This window comes from Oryzias latipes, chromosome 1 (assembly GCF_002234675.1).
Source record: "Oryzias latipes chromosome 1, ASM223467v1".
Classification (NCBI taxonomy): Eukaryota; Metazoa; Chordata; class Actinopteri; order Beloniformes; family Adrianichthyidae; genus Oryzias; species Oryzias latipes.
Genome location: NC_019859.2, coordinates 24,660,692 through 24,681,326, shown reverse-complemented (window position 1 = coordinate 24,681,326; position 20,635 = coordinate 24,660,692). Strand labels below are relative to the sequence as shown.

At 40.7% G+C, this 20,635-nt stretch overlaps 2 protein-coding genes across 3 annotated transcripts; one reads left to right on the top strand and one right to left on the bottom strand.

Moving 5' to 3' along the window:
* Window positions 1-7: 7 nt before the first annotated feature.
* LOC101173123 (3-mercaptopyruvate sulfurtransferase) lies at window positions 8-3,719 on the bottom strand. The gene is made up of 3 exons (XM_004066071.4): window positions 3,331-3,719; window positions 2,939-3,217; window positions 8-775 (listed from the first exon to the last, which is right to left on the bottom strand). The coding sequence occupies exons 1-3, from the start codon at window positions 3,629-3,631 to the stop codon at window positions 468-470; spliced, it is 888 nt and encodes a 295-aa protein (XP_004066119.1). The 5' UTR covers window positions 3,632-3,719; the 3' UTR covers window positions 8-467.
* A 2,997-nt stretch (window positions 3,720-6,716) lies between these two features.
* Window positions 6,717-12,270, top strand: rps19bp1 (ribosomal protein S19 binding protein 1). 2 transcript variants are annotated; one of them, XM_011478355.3, is made up of 4 exons: window positions 6,717-6,886; window positions 8,063-8,233; window positions 9,203-9,300; window positions 11,600-12,270. In XM_011478355.3, the coding sequence occupies exons 1-4, from the start codon at window positions 6,832-6,834 to the stop codon at window positions 11,747-11,749; spliced, it is 474 nt and encodes a 157-aa protein (XP_011476657.1). In that variant the 5' UTR covers window positions 6,717-6,831; the 3' UTR covers window positions 11,750-12,270. The 2 variants fall into 2 exon arrangements, with proteins under 2 accessions (XP_011476657.1, XP_004066118.1); XM_004066070.4 differs by having other exon boundaries at window positions 8,060-8,233.
* Window positions 12,271-20,635: the final 8,365 nt, after the last annotated feature.

The window sequence follows — 20,635 nt, the reverse complement described above, 5'->3', positions numbered from 1 at the left end:
AATAGAATAGAATAGAATAGAATAGTATAGAATAGAATAGAATAGAATAGAATAAGTATTTAATAATCCCTAAGGACATTTTAATATATGTCTTCCATCATCAGATAAATGCCCAAAGAACATCTTAAGACCAAAAACACTATTTTCATCAGAGTAGGTCTTGAAGCTTAACCCACCATTTCATAGCATTAAAAACCCTTGTGCTATCTTAGATGACCCCACCCTTGCATTGACGTGTTCTCCCTACCATGACAAAGGTGGAAAGATTTCATGTAATCCATGGACACCAGTGAGGTTCACAAATCATTGAAGAAAAAAGGTTCAGCGGACTGTCTAGTGGGTCTAGATGACCCAACTCCCAATGTTAAAGTGTCTAGGATGGCACAAGGGTTACACCTCAGAGAGCCTCAAATGGACTCCCATGATCCTGTTCTATCCTGGTCCAGTTTGAATTTAAGTCTTCTGTCCTAAAACAATAACAAGTGCTTCCCCCTGCCTTCAGATATGACATTTTCAGGAACTGCGCGAGTGTACCACTCTGACCAACCCCCGTCGTACACCCACACACCTGGATGTCCAATCTCATGAGCTGCAAGTGCCACGTGCCCCGTAGTCACAGCAGAACTGCACAAAACACAAATGGGGCGAGTGAGATCAACGCCAGCACCAGCGAAGAGATCGTCGAGTTGCTGCTTGGGAAGGAAGTGACCCGAAGGCGCCAGGAACAAGTGGAATGGAAGGCTAATGGAGCCTGGGATGTGGCCTGGCTCTGTGTCTGTCAGTCACAAACAGAAAACATGCTGTTAGATCTTCATACATTTTTTTATCACCTTACAGTTTTCTCAATGCATACCAACCAAAATCTACACATTTATATTAGACATTAGCTTCACAGAAAAGAAAAGTTTTCTTAAGAGCAGAATCTTGTTGTGATGTTACTTGACGAAATACAGAAGTGAAACAAAAAGGTTATTCTGGAACGGATGCACTTACTCTATACCATTTTTAAAAAATCACAAAAAGTAAAAAGAGGAAAGAATATGTTTTGCATGTTATTTTGGACAGAGTAAACAAATTTGAAAATATGCTGAAGAAGAATTAGCGAGTGCTTTTTACTATTCCCTGGTATTTCGTGCAATCAAAAAGTATTGTATAGACATTTCAGTACTGACATAATTCTTTAATTCAAGGCAGAAGAGACCATAACTAGCAATCAAACTGGAAAGTAGCTAAATGGGAGACAATTTTACCACTCCAACTTTAAAAGAAAAATAAATAAATAAATAACAGTAAGTCTGGATGCTATGATGATAATAGGACAATCAAAACTTCTTTCCAAACTCCATACTTCAGAAAATGTTTAAATCTGGTAAATTGTATTTGCATCATCGGTCAAAACAAAAAAACAAAAAAGAGTTTTTATAATTACTAAGCCTTATATACTTTTTTCAGCTTTTCCTTTAAAGTCAGTTTCTTAACTTTCTTAAAATATAAGTTCTGGACAAAAAAAATCTACATTAATAATAATAGATATTTGAATCTGAACAGCATGGGGAAAAATCACAGGTGAGGGAAGTCTATTATACTTTGTGCGTGCATGAGAAAGTAAGCATTGAATGTTGACTGTGGCAAGACACACGATAAAGACTTCTTACCAGGACCTGATCAAGTGAACACATTTTAGAGAAAAAAAAATCTTAACTCCAGATCACTAGGTGCTTGATTAACTCCAGCAGGCTGCAGATAAAAATCACAGCTCGTTCTCCCAGCACGCCTTTGTTGCCCAGTGAACCTTTTAGCAAACTATCTGAATGTTTGTCCAGAGCAAACTCAAAAAGCAAACATTGTGGAGTCCTACCGCTCAGTTTTTGCTTCTGTTTTTTCCTCTTCACATATGTTTGTTTGTGATGAAAAACTTCATTTGAGAGACAGTTATGATTTCTAAATATAGTAAAACAAGTGGCCTTTTTTCTAGATTTCATTTGAAAAAACTTTTTTCAATACATATTTTTTTATTAAACTAAAATTATCTTGTGTAAAAGCTTGGAGGGGAGCCAGTTTAGCTCGTCCTAGATTGCGGCACCTTCCGTCCGTGAAACCAGGGTTTGAATCCGGGCTGCTCCCTATTCCCTTCTCTGCTTCTGTGCCGGTCCCAAGCCCAGATAAATTGAGAAGGTTGCATCAGGAAGGGCATCCGGCATAAAACATTGCCAAGTTAACCATGCGATTCATCCTCAAAAGAGTGGTTGTTTCACTGTGGCAACTCCTGATGGGAAAAGCCGAAAGAGAAAGAAGAAAGATCTTGTGTAAAAGCTTGGGTTGTCTTACTTTTTATTTTATTTTATAGAAATAAATACGTTATAATTTTTAATCATAAGTTAATCTTGAGGGGTTTTTTTAGAAAAAAGAAGAGGAATTTTAGAAAAACAACAATAATATTTATTATTTTTTAAATGTACTTATCATAATTAGACCGTGGAAATTACTATAAAGGCTAGAAAAGACTAAAATGTACAATTTTTCCTACTGTTTTGCAATAATCCTTCTTAAGTTGGTGGTGTGTTGTGTAAATTTATGTCTGCAGATTATCACTATATTATCTTATTGTACCGTGTGGAGTAATATTTGATATAAAAGCATATTTTTTTCTATTTAAAATTTGGGTATGAACTAATCCGACTATTTTGTTTAGCCTTAAAGTCGTTTATCAAACATCTTCTTTGGCTCCAGTGACTCTTTTCTCCTCAAGTGGTTTATGACATCAATGAGGTTCACAGGAATCAGTAAGTTATCAGGACTTGAGGTCTTCTCAGTTTAGTACAACTAGTTGAGTCATTTAAAGATATGACTCATCCTCCGGTATGTGTCAGAAGTTCCAAGTAAATGAAACTTTAGTTTTTTGTAGAAGTTATCAGTTGCTGTACAGAAAACCACTTACTGCGTTTTGGTTCAGGGTCCAGACCTCTGAACCTGCCTGCAGGTCTGGCATCCACCAACTGGAACTTCTTGGTGTGCAAGTTGTCCAGGATGTCTTCATAGGTCTTCACCCATGCGCGGTTGAGAGAGGCGCAAAACTCTGCAGAAGAAGGCTTGATATACTGCTCTGTGACAGGTCGACCCTCCAGTTCCCAGTTTTTAAAACCTCCGTCCAGCAGAGACACGGGGTCGTGGCCAAACACCCGAAACATCCACCACACACGAGGGGCCGAGAACGCACCTAACAGAAGACGTGCGTAAATTACGTGCGTAAAAAAAGCGTTTTTGATGGATTGGATATCACGCCGTCATTTGCGTTTTTCCTGGTCATTTATGACACCTTGCCATACATACCGAACTCGCTGCAGTCATACAGCACGACATGCGTGTTGTTGTCTACACCCAACCTCCCGACATAGTCTCCAAAAAGTTCCTCTGAGGGCAGCATGTGATCCAGAGGAGAACTTTTGTCGCAGCACTGGTCTATGTCAAAAAAAGCTGCCCCCGGTATGTGTCTCCTCTTGAACTCAGTTTTGGGGTTTCGCTTCAGTTTGGGCAAGTACCAAGAAGTGTCCAAGACCCGCATTTTCCTTTGCGTCTTGTAGGCATCAGCAAGCCACTTGGAAGTCACCAGTGCTCCAGCTTGTCGCGCCATGGTGAGTCCCGGGAAGGCAAAAGAGTTTACAAGGTTTACTTAAACTGCATCGGCCTTATCTGCTGTCTGTGTCAGAGGCGGCTGTTGTCCACAGGGGTCAAAAGACACGGGGTGGTGTGTGCGTGTGTGTGTGTGTGTGTATGTGATGGCGGTGGGTTACTTATTCATGTAAGTTTCAGCCTCTTGTTGAAAAATGTTGTTTTATCAGCAATAATTACCATATGATTAAAAAGTTTATTCGTAATGAGCTCATATAAATGTAACTTGGAAGTATGTTATGGAAACTAAGGCATTACGAAATTGAGCAAATTAAAATAATGTTCTTGTTATACGTTTATTTGACGAACTGAAGTAACATTGTGTTAAATAACCCAAAATGGAGATAAATAATAGACAATGTTAAGTTTTTCAGTGATATTTTTGGTTATGTTTATTTTTGAGTTGTCCTCCTGTCAGTTATGGAAGCGATTCTGTAGCATAATTAAAAATAATCCTCGACCGCTGTATTCATTTCTATTAATTGTCCTCGGCCTTTATGTCTCTTGTTTTTAGTTCATCATTGTCAGTTCATCTGTTGTTTCTCCGTGGGTTTTGGCATGAACAAGTCTGCTACAGAACATGTTTACTGAGATTATTTTGTTTTTAATATACTTTTTTTAAAATGTGACATTATTTCTGTAGTTTTGAGAACTAGTACTTCTTTCGTTTTTCTTACCACATCTGAAGTCTCCCGCTGCAGACATATTTTGTTGAATTTTTTAGATCCTTGATAAAGGATTTACCAATGAACAAGTCGGCTGTTTTTAAAAAGCTGCCAGCAAAATTTTACACTAAGAGAAAAATAATAAGAGTATACCATGATGTAGTTGCATGCAATAGATATAAAATATAAAATGCAAGGCTAGTTTAATGCAGAAGATGATATTGAACTTTTGCATTTCTTTTTTGCATTTCTTCGTCTTACACGCAACAGATTCTTGTTGATTTCGGATTCCAGTTGGCCAAAAAAAAAAAAAGAAAAGATTCCAGATTTGGCTTGTCCGTGCCCATGATGTACTTGGGCGTAAACATCGTCTCTGGTTTATCTGTGCTCCTGGGGGGTATTCCAGGAAGCATGTTTAAACTAGCCTGACTTTAAGCCTGAACTCTGGCTGAAATCCGCCTGAACTTACTTACTCGGGGTATGTCGGTTCCAAAAGACCGGATATGAGTTGCCGTAATTACGCTCGACTTGGTAACCCTGGGTTAATGCTCGTGCACAGCAAGTACATAAAGACATTCTCAATGGATCGCCGAATTCCCGAGTCACCATGGAAACGTGTGGGAAAAAAAGAAAGCGGGACACTTGAGACGGAAGTGAGACGGAGTCTGAGATTTTAATGACGGCGGATAAAGATTATAAATCCATCAAAAAAGTAATACGGCTGCATCATCATTATGTATTAATCTAACTAAATGTCACATTACTCCATTAATCTTTTTTCCATCTTAATTAATTATATTTCTTGAACTGTCATATGTCTAAGTTTGAGCCGGCAGATATGCTCATTTTTATAACAATAAAAAGGATGGGAAAAAATGAACGGAGTGCAAAAATTCATTAAAGAATATTCTAACAGTGTCATTACAATGTATTGTAGGGGTGGTACATAAACTCATCATCCTCTCCTTCACTCTAACTCATGGTGCAGAGACATAATTATAGTAGGACAAAATAACTCGGCAAAACATGGCAAAGCACAGTAAAATAGCTAAACAACTAAACACATTATGTCAAAAACCCACACTTAAACCCAAATCCGTCCAGACAGGCAAAGGGAATTATATCCCAGAATCCCTTGCGGTGCCTATCTAACTGCAGCACCAAAGTTACACCTACTTAATTGAATTAATTTGAATGAAAGCAAAATAACTGTCTAAAAACTACGTGTTATTTTTAAGGTGACCTAAAAAAATGATTTATCTTAACTGAAGCAAATAATTAAGTTAGATCAAAGTAAAAAAGTTTTTTTTTCCAACATCCATACATGGTCTTATCATCCTTTCATGTTGGAAAAAGTATTATCTGAGCTTCTTCATCCACTAAATCCTCTTCAAATGGACACGCCATGCTGCTTCACCTCTCTGTAAACAAACTAAGCTTCAACTAAACCTGCTCCGGACCAGGTTATGTTCAGAGCATGAGTTGCCATGGTAACTTGACCTACCCTGAAACATACCTCCATTTCTGGAACCGAAAACTGAGGTTATCAACTTCCTTAGCCTCAAACTTTTTTTTTATAACTTTATTGAACAAATGCAAGTATACAACATGAAGAACAATCAATGCAGTATACAACATACAATCAATATACAACACAAACAATGTTAAACAGCCAGGGGAGTCGATTCATTAAATATTTGCAGAGAGTTACAAATTTCAATAGTTCTGAGAGCTTTTTTGTTGGAGGAAAAGGATATTGATTTAATGTAAAAAGTTACATCTTTAATGAATTGTGGGAAGTAAGGTGTTTTATTAGTAAATTTACATTTATGTATGTAGAATTTTGCCAGAAGAATTAATAAATTAATTATTAAAAATACTATTTGTTTTTTGGGGGTCCTGAAAAAACAAAGTAATACATTTTCCCATTTCAAGGAGAAATCTTTGAAGACATGAATAATGATGAATCTACTGAACTCCTTCCAAAATCTCTGTGTGGACAAACAGTGCCAGAAAAGATGAGTTACTGTTTCTGGGTGATCTCCACAGAAACTACAATCAGTATTAATATCTTTTTTAAATTTTATCATATAATGTTTGGCAGGGTAAATTTTATGGAGAATTTTAAAGGACCTTAGCCTCAAACTTACCGTGGGAGCTAGCATAATCTGCTTCCTGGAATACCCCCCTGTACTACTCATTATTTTATTTTTTATTTATGAATTGTTTTAAAAATAAAACACTTCACTTCACTTGTTTTTCTTTTGTTTTATTTTTTAAAAAACTTCACATTAAATTTTTTAATTTTATTTTATTGTTAGTTTATTATTCTAGTAGTAGTTTGGTAGGCACTATATGCAACACTGTCTGGTTTTCGGAGGACTCATTCCGGCAGTGCACACAAAGACCGGATGTTGATCTACTCACGTGTTAGAGGCAGAATATTACATTTATATACTGCAGATTTGTTAAGAACGTGATTTTTTGTTGTTGTGCAATGTCAGTGTCGTTGGTCAGAAGAGGACTGGAGCTGCTGAGTGATGACATCAAAGGTCCGGTTTGACTTTTTGCTATAGAATTTTAGTTGAGCTAGCAAACCACATTAGCACAAGCACTCAGCTGCACTAATTAATTAAATTTGCTAAATGTAATACAGATTAAATGTATTAAAAAATCTATATTAGTAGGTAGAAAGTTGGCAAAATTATTTTCACTTTGTTTTATGCTAGTCCACCTTTTAGCATTCCTTCTTAACTTCATTTTGATTCAAATAATAAAGCAAAACAAATCATGTAATATTATTTGTCTTATATACAAAGTTCTGTAACTGAATACGTGTCAAGGTTTATTTGTATGATTTTTAAAACAAAAAACTGCAGTAGCTTTTTTATAATATATTTTCTCTTATAATAAACACTTGAAGTTTATTTTACTTGAGTATAGTAAAAATATTACCACCATGTAGTTGTAGACCAAGTAAACCAACGCAAGGTTAACAATATATAGATATATAAAAAGTCAACTTCAAGTATACCGCCTGACTTTTAGTATAAACTGAGTATATTTGTTGTGCACCTAACCCCTAGATGCCTTGATGCAATAAAAAGCACCTCTGCTCCAAACTTACCTTCATTTATAGTCTACATAAAGCAGAAAAAAAAACATGAATAAATAAAACAAGAAAAGAAACCACATCTTTTTTTCATACCTGGAAATAAATTCAGACATAAATAGACTACTTTTGCTAGGGTTCTAGTTCAAAAACAATAAATAAAAACCTGAATTAACAAATGTGTTTAATTTCATTAAATCCTAAGAAGTGAAGAAATGTATCTGTACTTTTTTTTAATCTTGTGTCAATATATTTACTGTATTATGTGAATAAAAATATATAATAAGTTGTGATGTACACTTTCCCCCTAAACGTCAAAGAGCTGCCAAAATACATCCTCATAGTAAATAATGTAAAAATCAAATTCATATTTAACTTTGAGTAACAACAGGGTATTTTTGACTCTAACCTTAAATGAGATTTTGTGTCATCTTTTTTGACATGCTGGAATGTTAAAGGAAATAAACATCTTTTAAAAATGACACCATCTGCAGAGAGAACATTTATTTAATAAACAAATAAGGTAGAATTCAAATATAATTGTAATATACTGTCACCCAGCAAGCACTGTGTCTAAAGGTGTGTATTTGTGCTGTTCTCGCTTGCATTTTAGCAGATGACAGCCAGATAAAGAAAAAGAAGAAGACCCCCAGCTCGGCCGCAGTGATGGAGCAGATCAGCAGCAATAGACAGGGAGTCAGCAGGCAGGTTAAAAGACTGCAGGGCCGCCTTGGTCCTGGGAAGAGCAAAGCTACAGTCAAGGACAAGAGGATCAAATCAGCTATTGGTCAGTTAATTTTTTGTGTCTAGGAGATCAAATTTAACTTTTCCACAATTTAATTTGACCAATTCCTTATCTGACATAAAATTATGCTTCATTTCAAACTTCTTTACATTAATCACAACTCTGCCTTTGTAATATCTGCTGATTTGAACTTACATCGCCCCAGTTCCCACACTGCATCCATCACTGACCACAATCTGGTTACTTAGTTTTTGTTTTGGAATTGCCTCCTTTTCCTCAAAAGGCCCCCCACAGTACCCTAACTAGTTCAGAATTAATCATTTTCACCATATCACCCTCATCCTACTTCAGCTTCATTGACTGCAAGTTGCTCAAAGAATGCTTAAAAGTCGTTTGTGGTCTTGTGGTCCTCCACTCTTTTTCAAATCCCCTCTTCATTTCAACCTCCTCCTGCTCCTTCACCTCCATTCGCTGTGCCCTCCGTCTGCCTCAGCAGCTTGAAGAAACTCCCAAATTTCCTTCCATCCAGAACATTGATTCATTTTCTACTTTTCAATCTAAGTTTAAAAATCCACTTGTTCTTCTTGTTTGCCTTGTTCCGTCTTTCTTTTGTTTGTATTTTATGATGTACTTGTTTTTGCTCTGTTGAGGGATTTTAAGCCACTTTTAAAATGATTAGCTTTTCCCAGACCGTTTTCAAAAGCAGATGCTGCATGTAATCACATTTTTATAAATAAACTGTAAAGAGCAACATTTATTTGACATTTAAAGTTAATAGTGTAAAATTAAGCATAAGGGCATTTTATGTTTCAGGGAATTTACTTTCCTTGAAAACAAGGAGTAAAACATTCAGTAACCTGCATTAATTAAACTTTTCAATATTCAGCTATTGGCTTAAAAATGAATTAATTGCAGAAAGAAACCGCTCAATAACTGAATATGGAGTTATTGACAGTGTGATGAGAAAATAATGTTGTTGTTTCAAATGTCTTCCTCTGTGATTGCATGCAGAAGAGTTCAGGAAGAAGCAGGGAAAGAGCAACCTGAGCGCCAATCTCAAGTACTTCATGGAAACTATCAGTAAACCCACAGATTCAGATACTTTGAAGGTAAGAAAAACAAATCTGTAACAGTGTCAGAGATGGACGCTTTAATTATTGCCATTTTTTGTTACTTTTGTCTTTAAAGACCCTCTGTCTTTAAAGACGGTGTCTTTAAAGTCACCGCAGGTCAGCCGGGGCTGACCTGCGGTGACGAGGCTCCGACTGGGTGGTGGGCGGCTCCTCGGCCCTCTGTGTCCTGGCTTTGCCCACGTCTCGGTGTCAAGCGCCCGGTGGCCCCAATAGCTGTCACCCGGTGGAGCACGCCTCTCCTGTGACCTGGGGGTCCTGACGCTGGGCTCGCCTATGCCTCCTGGTGCCGCCGGGGAGGATCTGGTTCCCCTAACGATCACATGGTTCACTTTGACAGCGTGCATGTATCTCCACCCCCACGTGCACGGCACACTGGCACACTGCTCCCTGTCTGCTTTATCCCTCTTCCTAACCCACAGTGTATCGATGGACAGATATCTTCCGATATCTTATTGTCAGAATTTCACTTTTAGATGTAGGGGTGTAACGATACGCTAAAATCTGAATTTGGTTCAGCCTCATTTCGGTTCGGTTCTGCTGTTTAACAAATCTGCCTGATATGAACTGCTATTTTATGAACTATTATTTTATTGTCATTTACTGTGTCTGTCTTTGTTATGCTGCCGGACAGATTAATAAAGTTTTTATCTGTCCGTCCGTCCGTCCGTCTATTTTTTCGGTCCAAAAAACTAAGGCAAAGAAAATTACTTACAAAATGCATTTATTGGTTTTACATAACAATAAATAAAATTTGACCTATGTAGGTGATCTTCTTAATAAAATAAGAAAAACTGTTAGCTGCCAGAAACCAAAAAGTTTGGATAATTAACACTGGCCTGAAAAAAAACATTTTAACTTGCACATGTTTTTTCTTGTAGACTCGATTGTTACAGTCGGTGACGCCGTTTTAAGTTCGTTAACAGATTAGATGTGTTACTGTGGCATACGCTATTTTTGTGTGACAATGTCAACACACAGCATTCGACTTATCCAATTGTCTTTTTCCTTCATGGATGCTGACAACAAAGCCAAAGTGTTCCCACACAGGAGATTGGGGGTCCTCATCTCTGGCCTCGCGTCTGCATGAGCCAAATGTTTACATGCTTACTGTCCGTCACCTAATAGTGTCTCGGAGGAAACTCACGGCTAACATTACTTCCGCCTCGGCGCAAAGTTAATACAGTGGCGACCTGGGGGTTAGCCCCGCCTATAGCCACTAAGAGTCATGGGAAGTGTAAAATATTGTGTGTTGAATCCTTCACCATCACTGAGAGAGCTATGAAGAGAAGTGATGTTCACGTTGTTGCACTGTTCATGTGTGTTCATAATAAATGGATTTTAATGCTGGAAAGGAGATGGAGCAATCTATTTCTCTGTCTACTCTCTCTCTGAGACTGTTTGAGGGTGAGTGGAGTATGGCGCAAGGACAGTCAACGCAGCACGTTAACTGTCACCTCTGCTCCTGTTTCCCCGCTACGAGTGACAAAGCAGCTGGGTCGTTACAATGTATATGCGGAAAAAAAAGAAAAAACGTACCGAAACGGTACAGAAGTGAACCGAACCGAAACTGTTATATCAAAACGGTTCGGTTCATCTACGTGTATCGTTACACCCCTATGTAGATGTAATAATTTGTCTTTCCAGCAGATCTAGCATAAATTTTTCACAGCTTAAAATAATCACCTATTCAAATTAGCAACTGGGCACTTGTATCCCCTCACTTTCTACCCCTCTTTCTTCTAAACCCCCCCCCCCCACCCACACACACACACACACACTTTCCCCCTCTCCCTCCACTTTAATAAAAAGAATAGGTATATATACTTAAAACACAAAATCTAACAAATGAATAAAAAATAATAAAAAAACATAAAGGGATTCATATAAATTCAAACCCTGGTTATCCGAAGATTCATAACCTAATAGTAAAACCTGTCCAACACAAAAGGCCTTCAGCTCTCATCTGTTTGCTCAGTTGTTGAACAGAACCAGTTAACAAAACAAAATATATTAATATATATTAAATATATATAAAAAGTGTAGTGGACGTTTTTTGGACACTTGCAATCTTTGTCTTGTGTTTCTGTGGCTGCAGCTTTGCAGATTGATGTGTGTATGACGTCCTCAATGAGAAATGTCAGATTACACTGAATTCTTTTACGTGCCCTGCTGATCTGTGCTGCTTCTGGTTTGCTGTGAATTGGGGTTAAAATCAATGTGATGCTGCTTTCTGCAGCATTTGTTATAACGTTTTGTTTCGACTTGTCTTTCTCAGATCCAGAACCATAACGCAGGGAGACAGTCCAGAAATCGCCCCGACAACCCTGCCAAGAAGGCCGAAGAGACAGAATCTTTGTTCACAGAAGAGGAGTTCCAGCAGTTCCAGAAAGAATACTTTGGAAAGACTGTAGAGCAGGGCGACTAAACCACAACACCAAAACAAAACAATTCCACCTCAATTTGATTACTTTTTGTTTCAAAATATATTAAGGGACTTTGTTTTTCTGCTGTCACTGGACTGCAGAACCGCCTGGTTGAATAGAAGAAATAACAATTTCAGTCTTTAAATGATGAAATATTCCAGTAGGATGTTTTCAAACTTCCTAAAGCCTTACAAAGTCCACCAGTTCTTTCTCTAAGAAAGATAATTATTATTATAGATATAGAATAGATTATTTTTATCTTATGGTTTATGGAATGATGCCAACAGAATATAAAAGGAATCTTTGAAGGCCCTGAGAAAAGGTATTTTCTTTAGACTTTTTCTCAGCAGTCTCTGCAGAGATCACTGTTCTCCCATGAGCGAGTGCTGCTGTTATAATATTTTACAGGTCTGTTCAAGTTGATATCAAAGCTGTTCATGTGCTATGCAGGTCTCACAGCAGAACCCAATGTAGTAAAAAGATACACGGTTTGTAATTTTACTATTAAATTTACTTTAATTTGTGTCGTCTCCAAAAAGGCTCTTTTTCATCATTGCTATGATTGACAGCAGTGCTAATTTAAAAAACCTTATTTAACTTTATGAGAAAAGTTTTTGCTTCAATCCCAAATGTTTGAACTTTTATTTTAATTTTTGTGTGAAAAGAAACAGAGAAATGTTTTTAAACTCTGCTTTTAATGTGCTAGAAATGATGTCAACACCATAGATAGACCGTCATTACAGAACTGGACACAGCCGTGTGTGACGCATAGAAAAGGCCTTAACTCCATAAATCCATCCATGAAGCCAATTCAGACGCGATGCGGGCGCCGCCATTTGAAGCCAGTCGACTATGATTGTCAGAGTCAGTCTGAGTCAACGTTTCTAGGGCAACTGCTATTGTCAATCAAGGGTGAGCTTGTTGGAAGTCTACCCCCCCCCCCCCCCCCCCCCCCCGTCCCCCACTGAAAGCAGGCTCAAGAGAATCTGTCAAACATTCAAGATGCACCACATGCTTTTATTGAGTCATCTAATTGGTCAGTTTATAACTTAAGAAGTTGCGATAAAGAGGAAATATGAAAAATGTTAGTAGGATGTTAAAAAGATGTAGCAGAGTAAGAATGGTTATTTTGATGAATATAAGGACTGAGTAAAAACTGTTTGCATCTCAGTAGAGGTCTATGAGATGTTAGCTTCTTGAAGCCAGTGGATACTTCCTGTTTGGAATTCAAGGGTGGAGGGGTCACTGTGTCCAGTTCGTATTTACAGTCAACGGTCGGCAAACTTTTGCTTTACTTGTCTGTTGTGGTCCATTTCTTATTTATCTTTATAGGGTATCTCTTACATTTAATTTTTACTTCAAAAGCCAAGTTAAAGCCATAACACTCAAAGTCTTGTAGTCTGACTATTCCTGCAGACTCCAATTTCAATCGTAACACCTTTCAATTGTTTTACTTTCCCGTTAATTTACCTTGCAATGACCACCAGTATATGAATGGTTTGGAATAAATAAAGTGCAACAATAGTTTCTATCTACAAAATATAATAATACCAGGTAGAACTATTTTAAATGTAGAAGTCATTCTCCAATGCCACTAAATTTACTTTGGGAGTACCATTGTGTTCAGTGCCAGTCAAACAATGTGTTTTATTCAGAGCATTTTCCCGCTCTACAGATTTACCTGTGTGGATATTTATTGTTGTACTGAGCCCTCCGGGGCCAGTGGTTAAAAAAATTAGTTTTTGCGCACGGTTTATCAGATTTTTTTTAATTTTTAACAGCTGGCCCCTGGCGGGCTCTGTAATGTTGCCACTTTCATAAAGTAAAATAAAAATTTCACAACCACTTGAGAAGTAAAAGCAGTGTAGTGAAGTGACTCGTTACGGAAGATTGCAGTATTTTAATGATGTGCTGTATAGAGCAATTATGATCATCATAAATTGGGATTATAAAACTAATCACACTTAATTCCAATATTTATATAAAACCTTTACTTATTTTAGTGTGCAATATGCACTTAAATTAAAATAAATATACAAGAAACAGTGATGATTAAATTGTAATATTGTTTTATAACATATTTGGGAGAATGAGATTTTAACATTTAAACATTTATAACACATACATTTTTAAAATTAGACTTGGGAATTTTACATTTTAGGAATTTTTCATTTAACCATCAAGTTTGTCTTAAAAAAGCTTTTTTATATATTAATCTTTCTCTTTCTGTTGTGTTTGATGTGACAACGTTGAATATCAAAGTTTACAAAAGTCATTTATTTTTTACCTAAAGGAACATTTTACAAGCGTTTCCATGTTAACTTTACTCTCAAATACCTATTTCTGTTGGACTGAAGTGCAGACTGAAGCCTTTTCGCAGATTGCTGACCCCCTCATATAGGGGTGCAGTTTTATTTCCAGCACCACAGCTGGTTTTAAGTTTGATTCTATATGTAAATCAGAGAACGGAACTTAGGAAAAATACAATTTTTATGAAGAATTCTTAATTTAGTGGTTTAAGTTAAGGTTGCATTTGACATTTAGAGACAAGGAATACGTAAGGGATAATGGCCGACAAAGTGTGCATTATGAGAAATAAATTTTTCTCATATTGCACACCCTGAAGGCCATTATCCCACATATACAATGGTTACTTACAAAAGAAAAAAAAATTCAGGCAGTTTTTAGTACTTCATTCTTGTTATTTTTTGGTTAAGATTGCATTTTGCATAAAAAGTGGACTACGTGGCAACCCTGACTGCAGCGGCAAAGGAAAGCGATATATTTGCTGATCTTCAGTGCAGTTTTTAAAAACAAAGGTGAGGCCCTTTTACTGGCATTTAGGTCATTTTAGGGATTAAATAAAGGAAAAATTAAATAAATGCCATTCATAGGAAGAGAAAGAAAGCTATAAGGTCCAAAAAATGAGCATTTTCCAGTTAGGCCTTCATTTGTAGTTTACTGGTATGGAGACAAATTCATGATCGGAGTGTTTTCACATTATCTGCCATCTGTACATAAGCCTATTTTAACAACCAGAAAAACGAAGCTTGTAAGGCTGATGCAATACAATTCACAGTATCTGTAGTTGTTAACTGACTTCTTGTTTCTTTTGTTATCAGACAGGGGTTGTTTTTTTAACATACCTGACATGTTTTGACGGACGTCTTCTGTCTTTGTCAGAGTTTTCATCAGATAGTTGCGTGTGAAGTATATAAAAACAAACAAAAGATGACCTATACTGATTTGGAGGGACAGGTGACTCTGTCCCTTGATGTTTGTTTGCTGCTAGGACCGCAGATGGATTATAAAGGCTGTGGAGATCCGAAAGCGAGCCCACACATCCATGAACCGAGATGAGGGGGCCTTCCTGCTCTCTTATACCTAAAGCAACATCCTCCTGCAGCAAACGGACATCAAGTGGCAGAGTCGCCTTTCAAAGTTTGACAGGCAACTCTGCATCAGTCACCATTAACTGTTTTTAGCTATGTCACACGCAACTATCTGATGATGACTCTGACAAAGACAGAAGACATCCGTCGAAACATGTCAGGTATGTTAAAACACAACCCCTGTTTGAAAACAAAAGAAAGAAAAAGTCAGTTGAAAGGCTGCTGCTGTGAACAGAAACTTTAGTGAGATAACAGTATGGCAGCATGGACCGTACAGTTATCATTGCATAAGGCAAGGCAAGTTTATTTGTATAGCACAATTCTTACAAAAAGTAATTCAAAGTGCTTCACAAAACAAGAAAATGCATTAAAATCACAATACAGTGCAACGATTAAAAACATATACAATCATTATAAAATTTACTTTAAAAGAAAGGAAAGAGAAAAGAAAATGTAAAGAGGTGTTGATAAGAACCCTTTACATACACGGCTAAACAGGAATGTTTTGAGTCTGGATTTGAACCTTAACACAGTAGAGGCCTGTCTCACAACCTCAGGGAGAATGTTCCAGTTTTTAGCTGCACAAGATTGAAACGCTGATTCCCCTTGTTTAGTCCTGACTCTGGGCACCCGGAGGAGGCAGGTCCCTGAGGTTCTCAGATAAATTAATGATCAAACCTGAACTTCACTACACTTGACAAATATTTTCAAATACAATTTTTATTTCTTTTACAGCACAAGTTGTTTGAGAATGCTTTTGATTATTCTTTTCATAACAGGGGGCGGACATTGAACATTTTATATGGAGGGCACGGGAGGGGGCAGAAAACTTTCAAAGGGTGGCATATAAGAACAGCAGAGTGGAAGTCACAAACTAAACGATTATAAATAAGTATTTCTAAAACTAGTCCATCCATCCATCCATCTTCCTCCGCTTATCCGGGACCGGGTCGCGGGGGCAGCAGACTGAGCAGAGATGCCCAGACTTCCCTCACCCCAGCCACTTCCTCCAGCTCCTCTGGGGGGACCCCGAGACGTTCCCAGGCCAGCCGAGAGACGTAGTCTCTCCAGCGTGTCCTGGGTCTTCCCCGGGGCCTCCGCCCAGTGGGACATGCCCGGAACACCTCTCCAGGGAGGCGTCCAGGAGGCATCCGAACTAGATGCCCGAGCCACCTCAACTGGCTCCTTTCGATGTGGAGGAGAAGCGGTTCTACTCCGAGCTCTCCGCGGGTGACCGAGCTACTCACCCTATCTCTAAGGGAGCGCCCAGCCACCCTGCGGAGGAAGCTCATTTCAGCCGCTTGTATTCGGGACCTTGTTCTTTCGGTCATGACCCATAGCTCATGACCATAGGTGAGTACTGGAACGTAGATCGACCGGTAAATTGAGAGCTTTGCTTTTCGGCTCAGCTCTCTCTTCACCACGACGGACCGATAGAGCGACCGCATAACTACGGACGCTGCTCCGATCCGCCTGTCAATCTCACGCTCCGATCTTCCCTCACTCGTGAACAAGACCCCAAGGTATTTAAACTCCTCCACCTGGGGCAGGGACACTCCACCGACCGAGAGATGGCAAACTACCTTTCTCCGGTCAAGGACCATGGCCTCAGATTTAGCGGTGCTGACCCTCATCCCAGCCGCTTCACACTCGGCCGCAAACCGCCCCAATGCACGCTGGAGGTCCCGGTTCGATGAAGCCAACAGGACAACATCATCTGCAAAAAGCAGAGAGGAAATCCTGTGGTCCCCAAACCAGATCCCTTCCGGCCCCTGGCTGCGCCTAGAAATTCTGTCCATAAAAACTATGAACAGAACCGGTGATAGAGGGCAGCCCTGCCGGAGTCCAACGTGGACCGGGAACAGGTCTGACTTACTGCCGGCTATGCGGACCAAGCTCCTACTCCGGTCATACAGAGACCGGACAGCCCTCAGTAAGGCTCCCCGGACCCCATACTCCCAGAGCACCCCCCACAGGATGCCACGGGGGACGCGGTCGAACGCCTTCTCCAAATCCACAAAACACATATGGACTGGATGAGCGCACTCCCACAAACCCTCCAGCACCCTAGATAGGGTGTAGAGCTGGTCCACTGTTCCACGACCAGGACGGAAACCGCACTGTTGTTCCTGAATCCGAGGTTCGACTATCGGACGGACTCTCCTCTCCAGTACCCTGGCATAGACTTTCCCAGGGAGGCTGAGGAGTGTAATTCCCCTATGGTTGGAACACACCCTCCGGTCCCCCTTCTTAAAGAGGGGAACCACCACCCCTGTCTGCCAGTCCAGTGGTACGGTTCCCAACCGCCACGCGATGCTGCAGAGACGTGTCAGCCAAGACACTCCCACAGCATCCAGAGACTTGAGGTGCTCAGGGCGGACTTCATCCACCCCCGGGGCCTTGCCACCGAGGAGCTCGTTGACTACCTCAGTGACTTCAGCCCGGGTAATGGACAGCCCCACCCCAAAATCCTCACTCTCCACTTCTTCAAAAGAAGGCGTGTCAGTGGGATTGAGGAGATCCTCGAAGTACTCCTTCCACCGCCCGACAATGTCCCCAGTCGAAGTCAACAGCTCCCCACCTGCACTGAAAACGGTGCCTGTGGAGAACTGCTTTCCCCTCCTGAGTCGCCGGATGGTTTGCCAGAATTTCTTCGAGGCCAACCGATAGTCCTTCTCCATGGCCTCACCGAACTCCTCCCAGGACCGAGTTTTCGCCTCCGCAACAGTCCGGGCCGCAGCTCGCTTAGACTGCCGGTACCTGTCAGCTGCCTCTGGAGTCCCGCAGGCCAGCCAGGCCTGGTAGGACTCCTTCTTCAGCTTGACGGCATCCCTTACTTCCGGTGTCCACCACCGGGTTCTGGGGTTACCGCCGCGACAGGCACCAGAGACCTTGCGACCACAACTCCGAGCAGCAGCAGAGACAATGGAGGTGGAAAACATGGTCCACTCGGACTCAATGTCCCCAACCTCCCCCGGTACCTGTTTGAAGTTCTCCCGGATGTGGGAGTTAAAGACTTCCCTGACGGAGGGCTCAGCCAGACGTTCCCAGCAGACCCTCACAGTACGTTTGGGTCTTCCAAGTCTTTCCGGCCTCTTTCCCCGCCAGCGAATCCAACTCACCACCAGGTAGTGATCGGTGGACAGCTCCGCCCCTCTCTTCACCCGAGTGTCCAAGACACAGGGCCGAAGGTCACCTGAAACAACTACAAAGTCGATCATCGACCTCCTGCCTAGGGCGTCCTGATGCCAGGTGTACTGATGGACACCCTTGTGCTCGAACATGGTGTTCGTTATGGACAAACTATGACGAGCACAGAAGTCCAATAACAAAACACCACTCGGGTTCAGATCAGGGGGGGCGTTCCTACCAATCACACCCCTCCAGGTGCCACTGTCATTGCCCACGTGGGCATTGAAGTCCCCCAGGAAGACAATGGAGTCCCCCGTTGGGGCACTTTCCAGTACCCCTTCGAGAGACACCAAGAAGGCCTGGTACTCCGAACTGCTGTTCGGCCCGTAAGCCGAAACCACAGTTAGAGACCTGTCCCCCACCCGGAGGCGGAGGGACATGACCCTCTCGTCCACCGGGGTGAACTCCAACACTTGGCGGCTGAGCTGGGGGCTCACGAGTAAGCCTACGCCAGCCCGCCGCCTCTCACCTTGGGCAACTCCAGAGTGGTAGAGAGTCCAACCCCTCTCTAAGGACTGAGTTTCAGAGCCCAGGCTATGTGTGGAGGTGAGCCCGACTATATCTAGACGGTATCTCTCAACCTCTCGCACCAGCTCAGGCTCCTTCCCTCCCAGAGAGGTGACATTCCATGTCCCAAAAGCCAGGTTCCATGATCGGGGTTTGGGCCGCCGAGGCACCCGCCCTCGACTGCCACCCAAACCACATTGCACCGGCCCCTTTTGAGGTCTCCTACGGGTGGTGGGCCCATGGGAGAGTGGTCCCACGTCGCTCCTTCGGGCTGTGCCCGACCGGGGCCCGTGGGAAGAGCCCCGGCCACCAGGCGCTCGCCTGCGAGCCCCGACCCTGGGCCTGGCTCCAGGGTGGGGCCCCGGTGACGCCAATCCGGGCGACGTAATCGGGTCCTCGTTGTTTCTTTTCATCAGGGGTTTCTGAACCGCTCTTTGTCTGGCTCGTCACCCAGGACCTGTCTGCCATGGGAGACCCTACCAGGGGCTTTAGCCCCAGACAGCTTAGCTCCTGGGATCACCCGAGCTCTCAAACTCCCCCACCACGTTAAGGTGGCGGTTCACTATCTAAAACTAGTATTATTTCTTATTTAATAATAATAGATTTTTAAAAACAAGGATTTCCTCTTGCCATAGCAGATTCTGGCTAACGCCAGGATGCTGGTGGCCCAGATGTGCCGACATACACAATACAAGGACAGAACAAGTCGTTTAAGGGACTCAGATTTTTTTTTTTAAATATTGCTTTTGTTATTTTTGTAATCCTTGAAGAAGCTTAAATAAATGATTTGTTCATTTTTGTCAATATTGACACTGAAATTGGGGGCAAATATCTCAGCCCCACTCTCATTCCCTGTAGCTCCGCCCCTGGTTTCTATTGAAATAAAGTTGGACTGTAATTTTAACTTAACTTTAGCTTTAGAAGTAGAACCCTATTTATTATCATCAATTATGTTACCATAATCTTTAATTGATGGTCTTATATTCAGGTTTAACTCAGGATTTAGAAAGTTTCATTTGAAAAAAAATTTCTTTAAACATGATTCATTAACTCTAAACCTACGTACTATTCCTTTAACGGGCTTATTTAACTCACTTTTCCCATTCTTTAGCATTCATTCCTATTTAAAGACAAAATTGTTGGCACTTCTCTGACAAGAAAAACATACAGTCGTACATGGTGTGTACGCTTCACTACCTTTTTAAAAGACACAAAGCACAGTCACAGTCCCACTAACACACTGATGGCGGTTCAGATTCTGAATACTGGCGCCAACTTTTAACTACCACAAGCAATATGGGTTCAGTGTCGTGCCCACGGACAGTTCGACACAACCAAACCTACGATTATCTGATCAGAGGTCAACTGCTCTACCTCTGCACCACAACCACTCTGGTCACAAAAATAATGAAAAATTGACTAAAATGAAAAGTACTGTTATGAAAACCAGACTTTCTTTGAGTTGTTGTTCAAAAGAATTAATATTCCATGACCGGGTTTAGGCTGTTTATGCACCCACCTTTGACTGCCTTCAAACCACATAGCACTGGTCACTTTTGAACCAATATTTAAACAGGCCTGTAGTAAGGATAATAACCTACTCAAGATAGAAAATTTTGTGACCATAAGGACATGTAAAATGATCAGAGGTAAGCAACTCCAGGCCTTAAAGGCCAGTTCATATTTTCCAGATATGCTTACCCTATTAGCTGCTGATTACCTGGTTCAAGTATGTCCAGGTAATCAGATCATGACGTTCAAATGTATGTTAGAAAAAAAGCAGGAATGTGGTCCTCA